Here is a 19,595-nt window from a genome sequence, read left to right on the forward strand (position 1 = left end):
AGAGTCGTTAGAAAGCCATAAGGTACTACAAAGTCGAACATTGAATGTCTTGCGCTTTTTTGCGAGTGGTAGCCTACATTTTTGTAATGTCGGCGAAGCGGAGAACAAAGCACTCATAATTATATGACAGTGTTATTAGTAGGGTAGACTCAGTACAGTTGAGGCATGGGTACAGTTGTTGCGCAGCAATCCTGAGACGTGATTTTTAGTTTGCACATGAATTCTCACGTCTTCTTTGATCCCAGGAAATTAGAGCACATAACCCATCTCCCTTACGGAGATATCGGCGAAAGTTGTTTAACCTACCTAAGATCTTGATTTTATCATGTCCCTTCTACAATAGATGCAACTTACATCATTGCAAACGTCTAGTTTTGCAAACGTGTCTAGTGTTCTGTGCAGTAGTGAATAAAGCAAATAGTGTCTCAACTGTACTCAGTCTACTACACCATAGCATATCATTTTTGTAGAATAGCATAGCAACTGTCACTCAAGAGTCGTTCGAAAGTCAACATTATGTCACCCGGGCTCTTTTTCGCCCCGGTCACTTTTAACATGACACAGCCATTCTAAATAGGTTCTACACATACGTGAAATACATTCCCTATTTAATGGATAGAGAGCAACCCTCCCAGCATTACTACATAGCAAATTACTTGAGTTTTTCACCTGTTTTCAAGAGATATTTCCAAAATGTCAGCTAAGAAAGAGGACGATAGAAGTATCCTTTCCGAACCAAGTAGGCTACTTCTAATTAGGACCTAGAAACTGGTTAAAGGAAACTTTTTTTTTTTTATTAACTAAGTAAACGCTATAGGCCTATGTCCAGTTTCCCACTGGTTTGTATGCATGGCCCTTCATGTCATTAAGATAATGTGTGAGATTTAATATGTTGTTCTCATCAAGTAATTCTGATAGATTATCTCAGAAACTTAAAATTAATGTGAGGTCGATACGAACTGATAACCAGTGTTGGGACTAACGCGTTACTAAGTAACGCGTTACTGTAATTCCACTACTTTTAGCGGTAACGAGCCGGTAACTAAGTATTCTTTTAAATCAAGTAACGCAGTTACAGTTACTGAAATTGAAATGAGTTCGTTACCCGCGTTACTATGCACAAGGCTGTACACAACTGTGTCTCCCATTTTCCAGGACCGCTAAAACACACACAAACACACACACACACATTGCACTTGCATACAATCACGCACGCACACAAGGATATACAACCGCAATTATCTCCCATTCTCCACGGCCGCTAACACATGTAAATTGCTCTTGTATACAATCGCGCATACATATGGAAAGAAGGGTAGGACACCGATCGTGGTTTCCAACATTTATTGTTTAACCAGAAAACGCGTGGAATTAATTACCACCTGTTTACGGTGTTCGTGTCCTTATCTTGTCTGTCGGTGCAACGGGGAAAGAAGCGCTACCGGGACCAGTGGGAACTTATACAGTTCCTACCTTAATCAGGGTGGGGATTCCCTGTTGTGGCTATGGAGACAAGATAAATGGGTTGGCCAACTGCATTTGAGTACAATGTCGTATTTTACATGCCAGCGAGTAGGATGTATTATAAAGATATTATTCTAATGATATATTTAGCATATTGTGAATACTGTGTGGGTGTTTCAGGGTATTTGGTTAACTGAACCACTAATTGATTATTTTGTATCCCCCTACTTTTTATATGGTGTTAATACTGTAAGCCAATCACTTTAACTTCATTGGGCCTAATGGAGTAAAAAAAACACTGTTAAATGACTAAGACAGTTATTTTGTATTAAGTTAATTGTTAAAGGGGACTTTTGTACTACTGCTTGATTTGACTGTTCTGTAGTGTTCATATTCATGACTTTAAACGTAGATATAAAAAGTAACGTAAAAGTTACTTTCCCTAGTAACTAATTACTTTTGATATACAGTAACTGGTGAAGTAATTCAATTACATTTAAAATAAGTAACTAGTAACTGTAACTAAGTACTAATTTTCAGTAACTTGCCCAACACTGCTGATAACCGGAGTATAGAGGTATAGAAAAACATCCGATCTTTTATTTACATCAATAAACTACTCAGAGACACGTCGGCTCACAGACAGTACAAAACAATATGCAGGACAAACATTACAAATCAAAATGAGGGATACAAACAGTGACGCACACGATGCCTATAAATCAAACAAACACACAAAACATCACACAATGCCTAGTGTCCCGTCGTCTCTGATCTGCTATATACACGGTCACAAATACTAGCTTGTTTTAAATCACCCATACAAAGCACATGCAAACTCACCCAGCTTCTCCACTTAAGTCACTCCACATGTCTCCAAGGTATAAACGCTACGGCACTCTGTGCAGGCTACAAATCATATATTCCCAAATAAATAAACAACTATTTCGTATTATATCAAAAGTTCTTGCTGTACCAGTTAACATAAACACTACAGCGGTATTCATTGTAAAAGCTGCTACTTTAGCTAATTCAGAAAGGTAGTCAACAACTCCCTCATCTGGCTCTGACAACTTTTTGTCTGGCAAAGTGCTATGTGAGAATGAGGCCGTTTGGTTTGACAAAGTGCTATGTGAGAATGACGCCGTTTGGTTTAACAAAGTGTTGCGTGAAATGATGCCGTTTTTTTTACACCGTTTTGTGTGAGGATGAGGCCGGTTTATTTGACGCCGTTTTGTGTGAGAATGAAGCCGTTTTGTGTGAGAATGATGCCGGTTTTTTGACGGCGGTTTTCTGAGAATGAAGGTGTTTGGTTTGACGAAGTTTTGTGTGAGAATGACGCCGTTTTGTCTGAGAATGACAGAGGTTTTTCTGAGACTGAAGCAGTTTTCGCCTGTGTCTAACGACTTTTGGTCTGAGACCTGACGCCTTTTCGTTTGAGTCTGACATTTGAGTCTGAGATCTGAGGATGTCCTAAAATGAACACCGTACCGTTGCCATATTTATGTCTACAGTCTATTGACAGGCCCCCCCTCAGACCCTAACTTTTGCTGATCAATTACGCTTGTGGTCGGAGATGGACTGTATGCTACTGCTATTAGTTTTTACACTTAACATTACCAATAAAATTATCTTCAAGGTACAAGTTGTGTCCTTCATTTGTTCTGCCTTTTGTGTGAATAATGGTTAGCATTCTGTGCGTGTAACAATCAGTGTTTTGTACAGGACCAGTGGTGGAAGAAGTACTGAAGTTTAGTACTTAAGTAAAAGTACAAGTACCCAGGAAAATGAAAGTAATAGTAAAAGTAAAAGTACTACATCAACAATCCTACTTAAAGGCACCCAGTGCAACTTTATATAAACATTCAATGAAAAATAAATATTCAATTTCTAGTCTTTTTTACACGTAGTAAGTTTCAATAACTCCATACCATTACATATCGACAAAGATGAGACGTCGTTGTGTGGTGATAACTGATAGAAAATCGTAAACAACAATAATCGCCGGTGGGGAGAGGCCATTTTTCCATTGACTGGAATCCTGCTTTATTTATTGTAGGTTACAAAAAATAAAGAAAATGGCGGCGATTGTTGTTGTTATCGATTTTCTATCAGTTCTCACCACACAACGACGTCTTATCTTTGCTCCTTGAATGTCGATATGTAATCGTGGAGTTATTGAAACTTACTACGTGTAAAAAAGACTAGAAATGTAATGTTTATTTTTAAGCCTCGAAAGTTGCACTGGGTGCCTTTAAGTAAAAAGTACTCACTTTTAAATTTACTTTAAAAGTAAAAGTAAAAGTACTCACGCAATGGGTTGTCTCTCAATGTCTATTGTGCCATTTTGATAAAGAAATAGCGACTGGTAATAAATGCCTCTGCAGATGTCACTACTAGTTATAATTATAAGCAACAACATTTGTTAATTGGAAAGGTTGGTGTACTTATTGGGCCTATTGTCTGTAATAGTATTCACACTCTATCTTACAATTCTGCGGATGACAAGCTATCTACCAGGGATTATTTGCAAAGTTAATACCATTAAGCCAAACCAATAAAGACACAATTTTATATCTTTTAATCTTTTATTTAATTGTAAACGTGTAAAAAATGGAAATATGAAACATGAAAAACAAATGGAGTTGTTAAACTGGTCAATGCAGAGATTTATGCTCTATTGATTGCAGAAAAGGAAAAAAAAAAACCACATTGCTAAACTACCAGCTTTATCTTACCACTACGTTAAATAAATAATCAAGGTACAATCGTGTTATTTTGATGCTATTGCTGTATGTCAACATGTATTTAGCTAGATAACAGTATAAAATCATGTCAGTAACCGCATACGATATGCAAAGTCATAGACATTAACTTAGCATAGCAAGAACTCTGCATAACTCGACCTGTTTCTCCAAATTTGAAGGCAAATTTTTGAAGGCTAGCTACTCCTTTTTTGAGGTAGACAGGAAACGCACTAAAACCTCCACGAGTTATTCTTGGGGCCTCTGAACTTGAACATGTCCTCAGATGAGGCTGGCTCTGAATCTATGCTGAAAAGTTGTTTGTTAGTCAGGCTGTTTGTCGAATGTTTAAGCAAAACAGGCAAGGCTGTCGCTGCCCTATCTGAGTCGGCTGCCCTATCTGAGTTGCGCATGCATAGTAGTTACCAGATCGTAGTCGCTTGCTTAACTTTGCGACACAGGTAATCCACCAAGGTTTATGATGTTAAGCTTCATGTTTATTGAATTATTAGTTAAGCAGTGCATTCATTACTAGTAACAGTAATACAAAATAGCCCCATATGTTGACGTTGAGCCTTATGCTGTTAACCGTTTACAACACAATTAAATATAACATTAAATGTACCGGTATTATGCGTTAAAACCAGCCCCATATGTTGACGTTGAGCCATAGCTGTTCACCGTTTACAACACAATTAAATATACCAGTAAATATACCCACATTATGCGTGAAGACTAGCCCCATATGTCGATGTTACGCCTTATGCTGTAAACCGTTGACAAAATTATAAAACACTATGTTAAATAAACCTACATTATGCGTTATGAGAAGCCAGATACGTTGATATTGAACCATGTATGAGCATGCGCGTCTTGGATAGTTTGCTCCTGAGCCTTCTGCCGTAAACCGTTTGTGTTTGCGCATGCGGACTCACATCAGGCAGGGACTCACATTTGGCAGCGACAGCGACAAAGGCTACCGTAGTGCTGCTGCCAAATACACACTCTGCTGTCATTGGAGCTGATAGAGCCACCTGATTGGTTGAAACGTCCTAAAGCAACGCAATCCATATTTTTGTCTAGGCAACATTTTGGCGAAACTGTGTTCATAAAATGTAACGAATAACGACACATATTGTAGAAATGAAGCGGAGTAAAGGTATAGATTAAAGCTGCAAAATGTAACGAAGTAAAAGTTAAAAGTATGCACTATTATTTCTACTGAAGTAAAGTACAGAGACGTAAAAATGTAACGAAGTACAGTAACGTAGTAAAAATACTTTGTTACATTCCACCACTGTACAGGACTCAATAGCAGACTCAGAGACGGGGTAAAGAATAAATCTAAATGTTTTTCTTTCCGAGTTCGGTACACGATAAGGCAGTCCAATAATAATTATCCTTGTGCCTACGCTGCCTCACATGAATGTCATCAAAAACTATCGGAATATTGGAACTATTGGAATATTATCAAAAACTATTGGGATATCAGAACTATTGGAATATTAAAAAAAAAAAAAAATACTGGGATGTCAGAACTATCGGAATATTATCAAAAACTATCAGGATATCTGAAAATTAACTTAACTTGCCTTCTTTACTTTACTGCTTCATAATTACTGAGCTATTTTTTAAACACTAAACAATACCAATAAAAGGACCTTCAAGGTAAGTTATGTGTCCTTCATTTGTTCTGCCTCTTCAGTGAATAATGGTTAGTATTCTGTGCGTGTGTTTCAGGTTGGTTAAACAAATGTTCCTCAATAAACCCTCAATAAAGTCTCCAACTATGAAAATGTGTTCAAATGACATGAGTTCAAATAGGCGATATATCACTCTTAGACTTTTATCTTGAAATTGAAACAAAAAAGGACTGCTATTTTGGAAGGTAATATCTCTTGACGTCAGAACACGGAAAAGTGCACGCAGCAGGAGCGATTGCCACTTTTCTTTACTTTATGTTAAAGCGTCTCCTTTTTCTGGGCTACGGTGTTTTCTTTTACACAGGTCGGGTTTTGCTGATAATGTATCCATTGTCTCTGACCTTGTAAGAAACGAGTAGTTAGTGTTGGAGTCGGGTAAAGTAGCGTAAGCACTGCAGAGAAGCTATATCTGCTAAGGAGTTGTTTCGAAAAAGTTACCGTCTTCACAGGACTCATTGGCACCTACCTCAGCTTAAGACCCGAACGTCACAGACATGAACACAGAGAATTTCTCTCTGAGTGAGAAGATAGTGTCCTCTTCCTACATACGACAGGGGTCTCAGGCTCGGCGTGGTCATGAGCAGTTGATAAGGGTCCTGCTGGAACAGGTTAACAGTCTCTTGCTCAACACAGTGATTGCACCAGTGTTACAGATCTACTGGGGCTAATCGACCACAACACAGCTTTACGTGTTATGCTTATTTCAGTTTTAAATGTTTGCATATTTCTTGCACTGTCATGTTGCTTACACTATTTATTTACACATTTGACATTGCATGTGATGCGGGTTCGTGTAATATCGTAAAATGGGATGAGGCTAAGATGGCTTCGCCGTTAAACATCCCACTCTGCCAAGTAAACATGTGCAACTTACTCGTATGTAAGCCTAGATAATTTGCAGACATTTGACATATGAGCATATGTTACGTGCTGTCTTTTTAAATGTAATGGACACGAACAAAGATCTCATTTGAAAAAGAAAAGAAAAACTGTATTGGTTCGTTTGTACATACCACATAATAACTTAACACGTTTGTATGCAACGTTTTCCCATTTGTCAAATAAGTGTCATTTTAGTTGTCTAGCCCTCAACTCATTTGACGTCAATGGTTTGGTGTTATTTGCCTACCAGCGTAAAGTTCAGCAAATAGATCAAAGGCTATCCTAACAACACCAAGTTCGGCCACACTACTCCGTTTCAGTTGCCTCATAACAGGTCATAATGCAACGCTGTGCTGTAAAGAGTTATGACACTTGATCCCACTTCTTGCTTCAAGTTAACAGTCTACCCACAGTAGTAGGCTTGCAGTGTATAAGGGTGATTCTTTGATTGCGGGCACTTTAATGTCCCCAGAGGTAAAATGTCTGTTAAAAATAATATTTTACAAAATAAATAGCTTAGTTATTTTAAATAATATTTCTTGTACTATGAAAAAAAGTTTTGCACCTCAATCATGAGGTTTTCTATTTTTAAAAATATTGTAAATACTAATACCAGGTCAAAATAGGCTCGTCCCCAACCCAGATTTTTAAACTTCTTTTCTCCAAAACAGATATAAAATATTATTATTTCAATAATAAGGGTCAATATATGTTCTGTTAACATCTTTAAAAGAGTCTAGATGTATTAGCTGTGTTCATATCTATACAATTTGAGAATATTTTTAAACAATATAGCCCTGTCCCCAACACTACCGTCATTACCGCGACAGTCTATGATTATTGCATATATTTGCATGAGGGCAAGATTTGTTTATGCTGTAACCATGGAAAACAAGACTGGCAGTGGTGCACATGTCAGCCATGAGGGAAGAGTGTCACTCGATCTCTTAAAAAGTAAGTAATTTATTATTGTTTTCCTCTTACCCATAGAGTACATTAATTCAGCGTCATTACCACAACGGCTATTACAATAACTCTTTTTGTGAAAATATTGAAATATACAGATTATTCATATGTATTTTAAGTACAGTTTGTACTAGCTGTTGAGTGGTGTTAGCTATTCCAAGATTTAGCATCCTTTATCCTGAAAAAACAAAAAAATGTCATTACCGCGACGGTCATTACCGCGACAAAACTCACTGTTCTGGTAATGATGGGCTGTTTTGGTAATGACATGTTTTTTGTTTTAGCATTGTTATCTTAGTGAGTTTTTAGAAATTAAGTGATGTAAAACATAGTTGAGTGGTGTTATAATGGAATGGATCACTCTTTAAATCTAATTATGTGCATTTTCTACATTTTCCATTCAGTATGGCACCCGGAACATCGGCACAGAGGTCTAGAAAGCATAGAAAAAGACTAAAGGAGGATAATAAACTTGTTTGAATTTGTCATGAGTTATGTGTTTGAACATTTTGTTCTTTTATGTCAGTGTAAGTTGACAGATAATCTGACTACTTTTTTACACTTTTAGTCTTTTGTTTTGACCATGAAGTGACTCTGTCATTACCGCAACAGCATGTCATTACCGCAACAGCATGTCATTACCGCATTGCTATTTTAATGAGTTTAATTAAGCATAAAAGTCCTTTACAAATGATTTTATTTGAAATGTGGTGCTGTAAGATTAATACCCTAATTGAGTTATATGCACCTATTCAAAGAAGAAATGTGTATATTTACTTTTATAGAAATTAAACTAAAGTTCGCATTGTTGAAATCCTATAAACATGATTTGATATCGAATACATGAAAATATACATAACTTGATGCCTGTAAACTTTTCTTTTTTTTAAGTATTGTTAATAGTCCACTATTTTTACTTTATGGATGAGGTTACATTTTGTTCCTATTGGATCATTTTAATTTAAAGCCAGTTTTTGATGTTGTGATGGTAATGACATTTTGCAATGCCATATGTTAAAAAAGGTTAAAATATACAAAATTCACATATGCAGAATTTTGGCCATCGTTGAATCTTTACTTCTAAGCATGTAAACATTGTTTTAACATCATTAATTAAACCTTATTTCTAATTTTAAAATTCAAAAGTTAAAATGGCAAAAGTGCCCGCAATTAAAGAATCGCCCATAAATAATAACATTTTAATAATCCACATCATACATCCACAGAGTTTGTGTTTTGTCTTCCCCGAATCAGTTTGGCGAATCAGTCGGCTACTTGGAATGAAGTAAACTGTGTTGTGGTCTCTCATCCCCAGTTAAAACGAACCCCAGTAAATCAGTAACACCGTCAGTAAGCTAGTGCTAATCATCACATTGTCTCCTCAGCGCTAGTCCACCTTTTAACTGGCCTTTCTGCAATCTTTTGTTTGTCTGAAGGGTAAGTGTCCGGAGGAGGGATGGAACGAGAGCACCATTGAGCTGTTCCTGAGCGAGCTGGCCGTCATGGACAGCAATAACTTCCTGGGGAACTGCGGGGTCGGCGAGCGGGAGGGACGAGTGGCGTCCAGCCTGGTGGCCAGGAGACACTACAGGTAACTATAGGGACACTACAAGACCTCTATACAGCACTACATAGAGGTAACGGTGGGGGATCAGATCAGAAGATAGGACAGCTGGGATCTTACGGGAACACCCCCCTAATCGGCCCTTTCAGCCCTTGTGTTACCATGGCAGTGAGGGCAGGAACTACAGACCTTGTGACGAAAGCCTATTTTGCTCTCCTCGATCGCAACATCAATTCCCAGTATGACAAGATAATGCTATGTTTCTCCAGCGGCAGCACCTATATAAGACTGCACTCCCCGTTATGTTCATCCCACTGGCGTTGCGCTCAGCACACTGCTCAACTCCTTTTGAGAGTGTATACAATCCACTGAGTCTCTAGTCGCATGCATGGACGGATTAAGAAACCACGGGCCCCTGGGCATGGACATGAAAAAGGCCTTGTGCGCTTGCAAAACACGCACGCCCACACAAAAAACAAACACCATTAGGCGTATATATTTTACCAACAATGTGTTGCAATTAACGGTCAAATTAGATACTTTGGCTATTGTATTGGGAAAGTAAACACGTCAAAGTTTATTCCATAACATCCACCTTAGGTGCCCTGCTATTGTGTCTGACATAACATGTGACAGGGCAACAGCCGAGTGATTATTTTCCAAATTGAAACTGATTAAGACCTACCTGAGCAACATGGGGCAGGAGAGGCTGCATGGGCTGGTTATCATGTCCATTGAAAGAGCAAATCACGCATCACCACTTTTATATTTGAAAGGCGTTGTTCGGCAAGTGTACTGTGCCTCTGGCTGTGCTCAGTCAGCTTGTAGGTCTTGACGTTCAGATTATGAACCTAAACTAGCTATATCGTATCGTCTCGTCACATGATCAAATAGAGACTTGACATTGGCGAACAAGATACATATTACCCAGCAAGCATCATTGCATATCTGTATATGACAAAAATAACTAATGAAATAAGAAATGATTAATTTAATTGAATCGGCTTTTTAATAGTGTCTATAGTGTATGTACGATAAGCATATAATAGTCTAAGATTGCTACTGACGATTTCCCCCTAAAAATTATTAAAACCATGACAGAGACAGGTTTGCCTCTGTGAGGGAATATATAGCATAAGGTATTTTAGGCATTCCAAAAAAGTCATCCTAACTAGTGACACTTTGACATCCATATGATAGACAACATTTCGAAAGCAGGGTCTGCTTTGCCTACTAACCTTCCGCGCTGACTGCAATGTCTATAGTTATGCCCTGGCGCACATGCACATTTTCTAACACAGCACAGGTACACTCAATTAAAGCCTTTAGCAAATGAACAAAATACACCTTTTTCAACCACAAAAAAGAGATACATAACAGCGACTTCACGTAGAGGCTCTGGCTTAGGGGCCCCCTGAGCTCATGGGCCCCTGGGCCTGGGCCCGGTAGGCCAGTTCGTTAATCCATCCCTCGTCGCATGCTGCTCCTTAAATGAGACTTGCTTAACTTGAACTTAGCAGCACACTCATCCCGTTCTATTTTTCCTTCCTCTTTTAAGCACCGCTCTTTTGTTTGGGCGTGCTTAACATTATTTATGCTGCTAACTTAACGTTTGTTTGCTGAAGAACACTTGCTTCTTGATAAAAAGATTGAACTGTTGAGGAAATTTGTCGAGTGCCATCTAGTAGTTTCAGGGCTGCACACAAGTAGCTACCCTGTAGTAGGTGTTTAATTGGCCCTCGAAAATGGGCCTGAAAGAGGTCCTATGAGGCGGTTCCTGCAGTTCAAAACTGCAAAAAGGCTCTGGACCCCTAAAACGGCCCACAGGTTTCCGCAGTAGAAAAGCCCCTAATTACAGTTCTGCTCAAGACTGGCTGCCTTAAGCGACCAGCAGTCCTCTGTAAAATGATTTAGTTTAGGTTTAGGTTTAGTTTAGTTTAGGTTAAACTGATGTGTTCACCTGTTGTTTCCAGACGTGGTCTTACTCATGGTTCTCTCCCCCCCTCTCTTTGTCTTTTCTCTTCAGACTCATCCATGGCATCGGACGATCAGGTGACATAGCGGCCGTCCAGCCCAAAGCTGCTGGCTCCAGTCTTCTCAACAAGCTGACCAACTCCGTCGTGCTGGACATCCTCAGGCAGGCCGGTATGTTAGACACAAACTCCGTTGTGCTGTAAGACAGAAACTCCGTTGTGCTGTTAGACAGAAACTCATTCGTGCTGTTAGACACAAACTCCATCGTGCTGTTAGACACAAACTCCATCGTGCTGTTAGACACAAACTCCGTCGTGCTGTTAGACACAAACATTGTTGCGCTGTTAGACACAAACATTGTTGCGCTGTTAGACATAAACTCTGTTGTGCCGTTACACACAAACTCTGTCGAGCTGTAAGACACAGACTCCGTCGCACTGTTAGACACAAACTCCGTCACACTGGACATCCTCAGGCAGGCGGGTGTGTTAGACACACCTCTGTGTAATACATCACAGCACCACAGCAGGCATTCTGTATTACTGTACTAAACTGATATATTTAATCTGAACCATCGTTACCAGGCAGGCCAGTGTACTACACATCCACGTACCAGCAGGCGATCTGTGTTACTGCAGTGAACTGATATCTCAGGAAGGCAAGTGGTTGTACTACGAAAAATTAAGCCAGACCCTGGTTTCAGTCTCAGCTGCTCTGTCAGATCCAGGACCAGTGTGGGATTAACTAGACGCAACACTGAAGCGTGGGTCCTGCTATCCATCTGTAGCAGAGAAACTGATCCTGTGAATCAAACATCAGCAACCTGATGTGTTCTGATGTCTACAGGGTCACCCTGTCTACTAACACACACACACACACACACACACACACACACACACACACACACACACACACACACACACACACACACACACACACACACACACACAACAAACACACACACAGGGTTAAAGTGAGTTGACACAGATTTGTGTTTGTCTGCAGGTGTGAGGAGTGCCTCTAGCTGTTTCGTGGTTCCCATGGCGACGGGGATGAGCCTGACATTGTGTTTCCTGACCCTGCGCCACCGTCGTCCAGGGGCCCGCTACATCCTGTGGCCCCGCATCGACCAAAAGTCCTGCTTCAAAGCTATGGTCACTGCAGGTGGGCACTACCAATTCTTAAAAGTGATTTATATTATATTCATATGAATCAGTTTTCTAGTGTCTTTAAAAATATATATTTTGTAAGTCGCTTTGGACAAAACCATAACCATAATAAAGGAATTAACCTATGAGTATCTTACTGGAATGGGTTCATTGCGCCAGATCAGGTCTATATAGTGGCTTTGTTGCAAATTCCCCTGCATTATTATCTTGCATGGTTAACATCTCTCGGTTTGTGTGTGTATGTGTGTATGTGTGCATGTGTGTGTGTTCGTGTGTGCGCAGGCTTTGAGCCAATCGTGATCGAGAACATTCTAGAAGGAGATGAGCTGCGGACAGACCTGGAGGCAGTGCAGAAGAAGATCGAGGAGCTCGGGGCAGAAAACATCCTCTGTGTCCACTCCACCACCTCCTGTTTCGCCCCGCGCGTCCCTGACAGGTTTCCATGACAATGCATCTTTCAGTTCATCTACCAATAAACTCTCTAGTTCTCACAAAGAAAAGTGTTTAAGATAGTTTTTATTTTGTGTTGATTAAAACCAGGTGTGCTATGATTCTCAGGGCTTTGATTCTCTGTGTGCATGTCTGTGTGGGTGTTTGTGTTTTGAATGTATTTCTTGTGTGTGCACTCGCTCTAGACTGGAGGAGCTAGCGGTCATTTGTGCTAAACATGACATCCCCCATGTGGTGAACAACGCTTATGGAGTGCAGTCATCGAAGTGCATGCACCTCATCCAGCAGGTACGCCAGGCCTCAGCCAAAGCTGCCATTACTACCTGACCGCTCTTTATGTATTACATTAAATGAGTGTAGATGTATTGGTTCATGCTGGTATATGTGCTTACCAAGTAAGGTTATTAGCATATAATAACTTGCCTGAGAAATGTTGTATTTATTATTTAAGTAATTACACAGTAGTTATCATTTGTTATTGCTAATGTTGTTGCAGTCCAGTGGTTAGAGCATTTGTACAGTGTCCAAGTCTTAAGTCACAGGGTACAGTGCTGCTGCTCAGGTACCACAGTCAACATGGAACATTTTTGTGGAAAAATTAAGTTGTATTGAATGTGATCATCTTCGTTCTTTGTTAAATTCAAATTCTTGTTGAGTTTCTGATGCACAGTTGAGTGATGATGTGATGATGGTGTGATGATGTCATGATGTGATGGTGAGGATCAGTATAGGGATTTGATGATGTCATGGTCTGATGGTGGTGTACAGGTTAGTGATGGTGATCTGCTGTACAGGATATGGATGTGATGATGTGATGGTAATGTGCCGTATAGGGATGTGTTGATGTGATGGTTTGATGGTGGTGTACAGTATAGGGATGTGGTGGTTGATAGATGTCCCCATTCTCAGGGTGCTCGTGTCGGGAGGATAGACGCCTTCGTCCAGAGCCTGGACAAGAACTTCCTGGTCCCAGTGGGTGGGGCCATCATCGCTGGCTTTGACGAGGCCTTCGTGAAAGAGATCAGTAAGATGTACCCAGGTGAGGATGAGGATGGCTTCTTCATCTCGAGGCAGTGCACTGCTGTCAGTGCTAGTTTAAAGTTCTGATGCTGCAGCTGTGTTAGTTCATCTCTACCACACCTCTCTCTCCTCTGTTGGGCTCCAGTTCACCCTCTCGTCAGCACTTTGGTTTTTTATCTTGCACATAGGCACACACACACACACACACACACACACACACACACACACACACACACACACACAGACACTCTCTATCTATCTCTCCCTTCCTCTCCCCTCTCTCTGCAGAGAGTATAAACTGCTGAGGTATTGATTCAGAGAGTGAGCCGAGGGTGTGTAAGGGCTGTGCTACACACATGCACACACGCACGCACGCACACACACGCACACACACGCGCACGCACGCACACACACATACATACACACACGCGCACGCACACACACATACACACACACACACACACACACACGCACACACTCGCACACACACGCGCACGCACGCACACACACATACACACACATACAAACACAAACAGACGCACACACGCACACAGGCACGCACACAGATACGCACAGACATACACATCCTTACACACACACACACACACACATACACACACACACACACACACGCACACACGTGCACATTCACACATGCGCGCACGCGCACATATATATATTTAAGCAGACACGCACTCAGACACAGGCACACATGCACACACACACACACACAAACGCACACTCACACATATATATACACACACAGGCACACAGGCATACACACACACACACACACACACACACATACACACACACACACACACGTACTGAGCAGATGTCCTGTGCTGCTGAGTTGTGGGTTGAGAGTGTGACCTGTGTTGAGGCCTATATGTTGCTGTGGAGCTTCACATCCTCCTGAAGGGCACCTCTAGAACCTTGATGATGATTAGTAAAACACTGTTACCATAATCCTGTCTTATTCCTCTGATTGGTCGATAAACCTGCCTGTCTACAAACAAGAGAAACTGTCCACACTCTGATCTGGAGTTGCTTTTTTGTTCTCTACTCAACGTTCTGATCTTGAGCACTGTGTATCAAGAACCTACCAGAGCAGCACTTAGCAAGTAGACTAGAGAGTAGAACGCTATGATCAGCACAGTCCTTACATTTCTAAATTAGGAAGTGAAACGGTTAACATTGAATTATTTATTTATAATTTTGTATCAATTATCTATGAAAAAATAATACATTCATTATTTTATAATGTTTCACGAGCTTCATTGGCTTCTAACCCCACTATCGTACACATACAGTCTGAACTGTTCTTATAGCCTACTGTGTGTGTGTGTGTGTGTGTACAGGCCGAGCGTCTGCGTCTCCCTCTCTAGACGTGCTGATCACATTGCTCACGCTAGGGGCCAGCGGATACAGGAAGCTCCTCTCTGAAAGGAAGGTAAGAAAACACACACACACACACACACACACACACACACGTATGCAGACATAGAAACACACATCAGAATCAGATCAGAATCAGGTTTTTTTGGACAAGTAAGTTTGCACAAACAAGGAATTTGTCTTGGTAAAGTGGCTCACAGTGTGCTTACACATATTACATAGCCTGGATACCAGCCTGAACTCCGCCCACAAAATTTTTGGTCTGGGAGATTCAGTCTGGAGTCGAGTTAGTTGGGAGGGTTTAAACGGCCCCGAAAAGTGATCTGACCATTCAAATTGTAAGGGCGGGCTTTATACGTTGATGGACAGATATAGATAGAATACCGGTATACATCGAACAAAGATGGCGCCGTCTCGGAAGCTTAGTGGGACATATTTTATATGATTAAAGCTATCTACACGACTTTTATATGTCTACATTGTCTCGGTTAGTTGTGTATACGCAGAACGAGTGTTGCCGAGGATTATAGGTCTTAACCGAAGCACTCTAGAGCATTATTGATAGGTTATGCTAACGCGTAGGAAAAAAAACCATTAAAACAAATGGTAGCTTCTAGCCTTGAGTGCTAATTAAGTAACGTGAGCAGGCATATCTCAACAGATATGACAGCGCATTCATTTTGAAAGAGGAACAGAGAAACGCGATCAAGGCATTTGCCGATTGAAAAGATGTTTTTGCCGTCCTTCCTACGGGATCAGGTAAAAGTTTAATCTATCAGATGGAAATACTTTGTTGCTCTGATTGGTTCTAGGTATCCAATTCAGCAAAGAGGAATTTTCTTTCCTGGTTCGTTGAAACACGCCTCATAATCACAGCCCAATAGTTCGGTCTCAGACTCATATTCTGACTAGAATTATGAGTATGACATCGTCAGGCTACATATTACACATATACATCATAAAACAATACAACAGTGCAATGGTCTAACAGTCCGAGAAGTCTAAACAAGTATAAACAAGGAGGAATAGTGCAAAGGAGTGGAGAGTCCAGGAAGTGCAGGGATAAATACATACTATACGGTATGAGTATGACAGTTAGGGTACAGTAAGGGTAAAATAAATAAATAAATATGATTGCGGGAGTAATGTTCATTTGTTATTATAATGATGCAGGGTTATTTCACAGTGCCACAGTGGGTTAGCTGAGAGACAGCGAGGGGGGCAAAACAGTTTTTGTGTCTGGAGTTTGTGGCGAACAGTGATCTGTAGCGCCTACCAGAGGGGAGGAGTTGGAATAGGTTGTGTCCTGGGAATGAGGGTCAGAGAGAGAGAGAGAAAGAGAGAGACAGAGAGAGACAAAGAGAGAGAGAGTGTGTGTATGTGTGTGTGAGAGAGTGTGTGTGTGTGTGTGTGTGTGTGTGTGTGTGTGTATGAGAGAGTAGTAGTGGGAGTGGCAGTGGTAATAAGGGGAGGAGGGTGCCTCCTCTGGCCAGTCAGACGAGAGTAAAAAAGGGCCAATGCCATTGTTGGCATGGTTTGGATAGATTGTGATGGGAAGAGACAGTAAGTGTGTGTGTGTGTGTGTGTGTGTGTGTGTGTGTGTGTGTGTGTGTGTGTGTGTGTGTGTGTGTGTGTGTGTGTGTGCGTGCATTTATTCTGGGGCAGTAAAGTATCAGTAAATATTTTATTGGAAGGTGATGTGTTTGTGTCTGAGGTTGTGTGTGTCTTTGTGTGGGTGTGCGTGCGTGTGTGTGTGTATATGTGTGCCTGTGTGTGCGTGTGTGTGAAAGAGTGGAAGTGAGATTAACTATAGGACCTACCCTTGGGAGTCCAGTCTGGTAAAGGAGTGTTTCGCTCTGTGCTATTCTGGTCATTAGCGTTCCCAATGGACGCACGGCTCTGAGATCAATATTTATGACTATGCCTGCTCAGATCAATGAAGGAGTGCCTTGTGGGCCAGACTCCAGAAGGATTTTACCTGATACAGTGAAGGTTATGGGGCCAGTTTGATGGTAATGCATGCCAAACTCTCCTCTGTGTAGTAGCTGTAGTAGATGTAGTAGCAGTAGTAGTACTAGTAGTTGTATGAAGACATATTGGCTTTGGTAGCAGTAGCAGTAGTAGTAGTAGTAATGTGGCCTTAGCCATGGGTGCACTGGCCAATGTGGGGGGGGGGGGGATTTGATTGCAAAGGAGAAGGTGGCCAATGGATAAAAAAAAGAAAAAAAGGTCAGTAAATTGGGGATAGAAGAGGTGGGAAGTAGTAGTAGTGGTAGTAGCAGAAGCAGTTGTAACAGTGACAGTAGTAGTAGTAGAAGTAGTAGTAGTAGTATGATGAAGTGTTGGGTTTAATGTGGCCTTAGCCATGGGTGCACTGGCCGATCCAATTGACAGATGTGGGGGGGGGGTTTGTTTGATTGCAAAGGAGATGGTGGCCAACGGATAGAAAAAAAGGTCAGTAAATTGGGGGTGGAAAAGGTGGGAAATAGCATTGGAGGCCAAAAGAAGATAAAAAGGTCAATGATATAGTGTACGGGACTGGGGTAAGTCAGAGGTGGATACACCTAGGGGTTAGGGTTTGGATGGGGGGTTAGGTTTAGGTTATGGGGCCAGGACTGGGATCCAAGATATCCAAATTTAGAAAATTGGAAAAAGCCAAGCAGAACAAGGTGAGTGGGTGACAAACGGAAGGTAAAGAATACAACAAAAAAAAGTGCATAGGGTTGAACCAGTCCAGAGCTAGATGGAGGTTTAGGGAGAGGAGCCAGGATGAGAATCTGTGGAAGAGATGATGATGTGGATTGGAGGAAAAGGATGAAGAGTTAAAGTGGTGAAAACATGTAAAATAAGTCAATAATAAAGATTAGAGATGTGGTTAAATATGTGTATCATTTATAAATCATAATACATATTAAATATTAGAATAAATTAAAAGAGAAATGAAAGGGTTCATTAAGACAAACAAATAGAGGACCAATCTGGAAAGGAAAGACTAAGGAGAATAGAGGTGATGAAAAAAAGGGGGGGGGGGGGTTAAAGGGGGAATGGGGGAGACTAGGAGCAGTAGCAGTGGTAATAGTAGTAGTAGTATTAAAAGTAGCAGTAGAAGCGGTAGTAGTAGTACTACTAGTAGTAATAGTAGTACCAGTAGTAGTAGCAGTAGTCAGGGACGTGCACAGGAGGGGGCTAAGGTTGCTCGGGCAACTGCCCGTTTGCCCTCCTCGACTGAAGTTGCCCCTCTGTATATGTGAATGTGATTGTAAGTGTGTGTGTGAGAGAGAGTGTGTGTGCCTGGAGCTGGGGAGTTATCTATCCCCAGTCCCATATTTCTGAAGGAAATATATATATTTTGAATAGTATTACGGCTGCAGAACTTCATGTAAGTATAAAATAATTGTGGAATATGCGTCCAGGGGGCGGGGGCGTGGCGGCGGCAGTGGTTGGTGATCGACCCTGACAATTTTAGAGTTTGTGGGCAGCCTATTCCACTATCATTCATGTGTAGCTTATGCCAGTTATTTATTTATCTATTTATTTAACGTTCTTTGCAATTGGCATGTCTACTCACCGGCACAGACCTGTTACCCATGAACGCATCACAGGTCATTGCGAGCAAGCTTTTGCATGAGACTTATTATGAGATAGAGTGTGTTTCTATAATTCTCTCTCTCTCTCGTGATTAGGAGAGACACACACACACACACACACACACACATATTATATATATATAAAATATATATATATATATATTGGGTGTGTTTTGTGTTTAGTCATAAGGTTTAGAATGAGCTGTTATTTTTGTGTGTGTGTGTCTGCTTGAGTGTGTGTGTGTGTGTGTGTTTGTGTATGTGTGTGTTATGAATCTGTGACAAAACACAGCTGAATTTGTCTCCCAACAGATGGTGTGCCACTAGCGCAGTTAGAGAGAGATGGAACACAGGGAAGAAAGAGAAGAAATGAGAGATAGAGGAGGAGAGACAGGGAGAAAGAGAGAGGGGGATAGAGAGGGGAATGAGAGGGGGGTGGAGAGATAGGAGAATGAGAGGGGGGGAATTTGAGAGAATAAAGAGAGAGAGAGGGGGGAACGAGGGGGAGGTAGAGAGAGGGGGGAAGAGAAAGAGAGAGACAGAGGAGAATGAGAGGGGGATAGAGAAGGGGTGGTGGAGAGAGAGGGGAATGGAGAGTGGAGAGAGAGAATGAGAGGGAGATAGAGAGGGCATAGATGCGACAAATCCATAGGATGGAGAGACAGAGACACTTA

General features: G+C 41.1%; 1 protein-coding gene across 1 annotated transcript in view; it reads left to right on the forward strand.

Moving 5' to 3' along the window:
• The first annotated feature begins 6,158 nt into the window (after window positions 1-6,158).
• sepsecs (Sep (O-phosphoserine) tRNA:Sec (selenocysteine) tRNA synthase) overlaps window positions 6,159-19,595 on the forward strand; it is a 17,316-nt gene continuing 3,879 nt past the window's right edge. The window contains exons 1-8 of the mRNA XM_080859845.1: window positions 6,159-6,519; window positions 9,196-9,350; window positions 11,350-11,468; window positions 12,303-12,461; window positions 12,749-12,902; window positions 13,102-13,204; window positions 13,826-13,955; window positions 15,298-15,389. Coding sequence (XP_080715971.1) covers window positions 6,406-6,519; window positions 9,196-9,350; window positions 11,350-11,468; window positions 12,303-12,461; window positions 12,749-12,902; window positions 13,102-13,204; window positions 13,826-13,955; window positions 15,298-15,389 — 1,026 coding nt within the window. The 5' untranslated portion in view covers window positions 6,159-6,405. The remainder of the gene's footprint in view (window positions 6,520-9,195; window positions 9,351-11,349; window positions 11,469-12,302; window positions 12,462-12,748; window positions 12,903-13,101; window positions 13,205-13,825; window positions 13,956-15,297; window positions 15,390-19,595) is intronic.

Source organism: Sprattus sprattus, assembly GCF_963457725.1.
Source record: "Sprattus sprattus genome assembly, chromosome: 21".
NCBI lineage: Eukaryota > Metazoa > Chordata > Actinopteri > Clupeiformes > Clupeidae > Sprattus > Sprattus sprattus.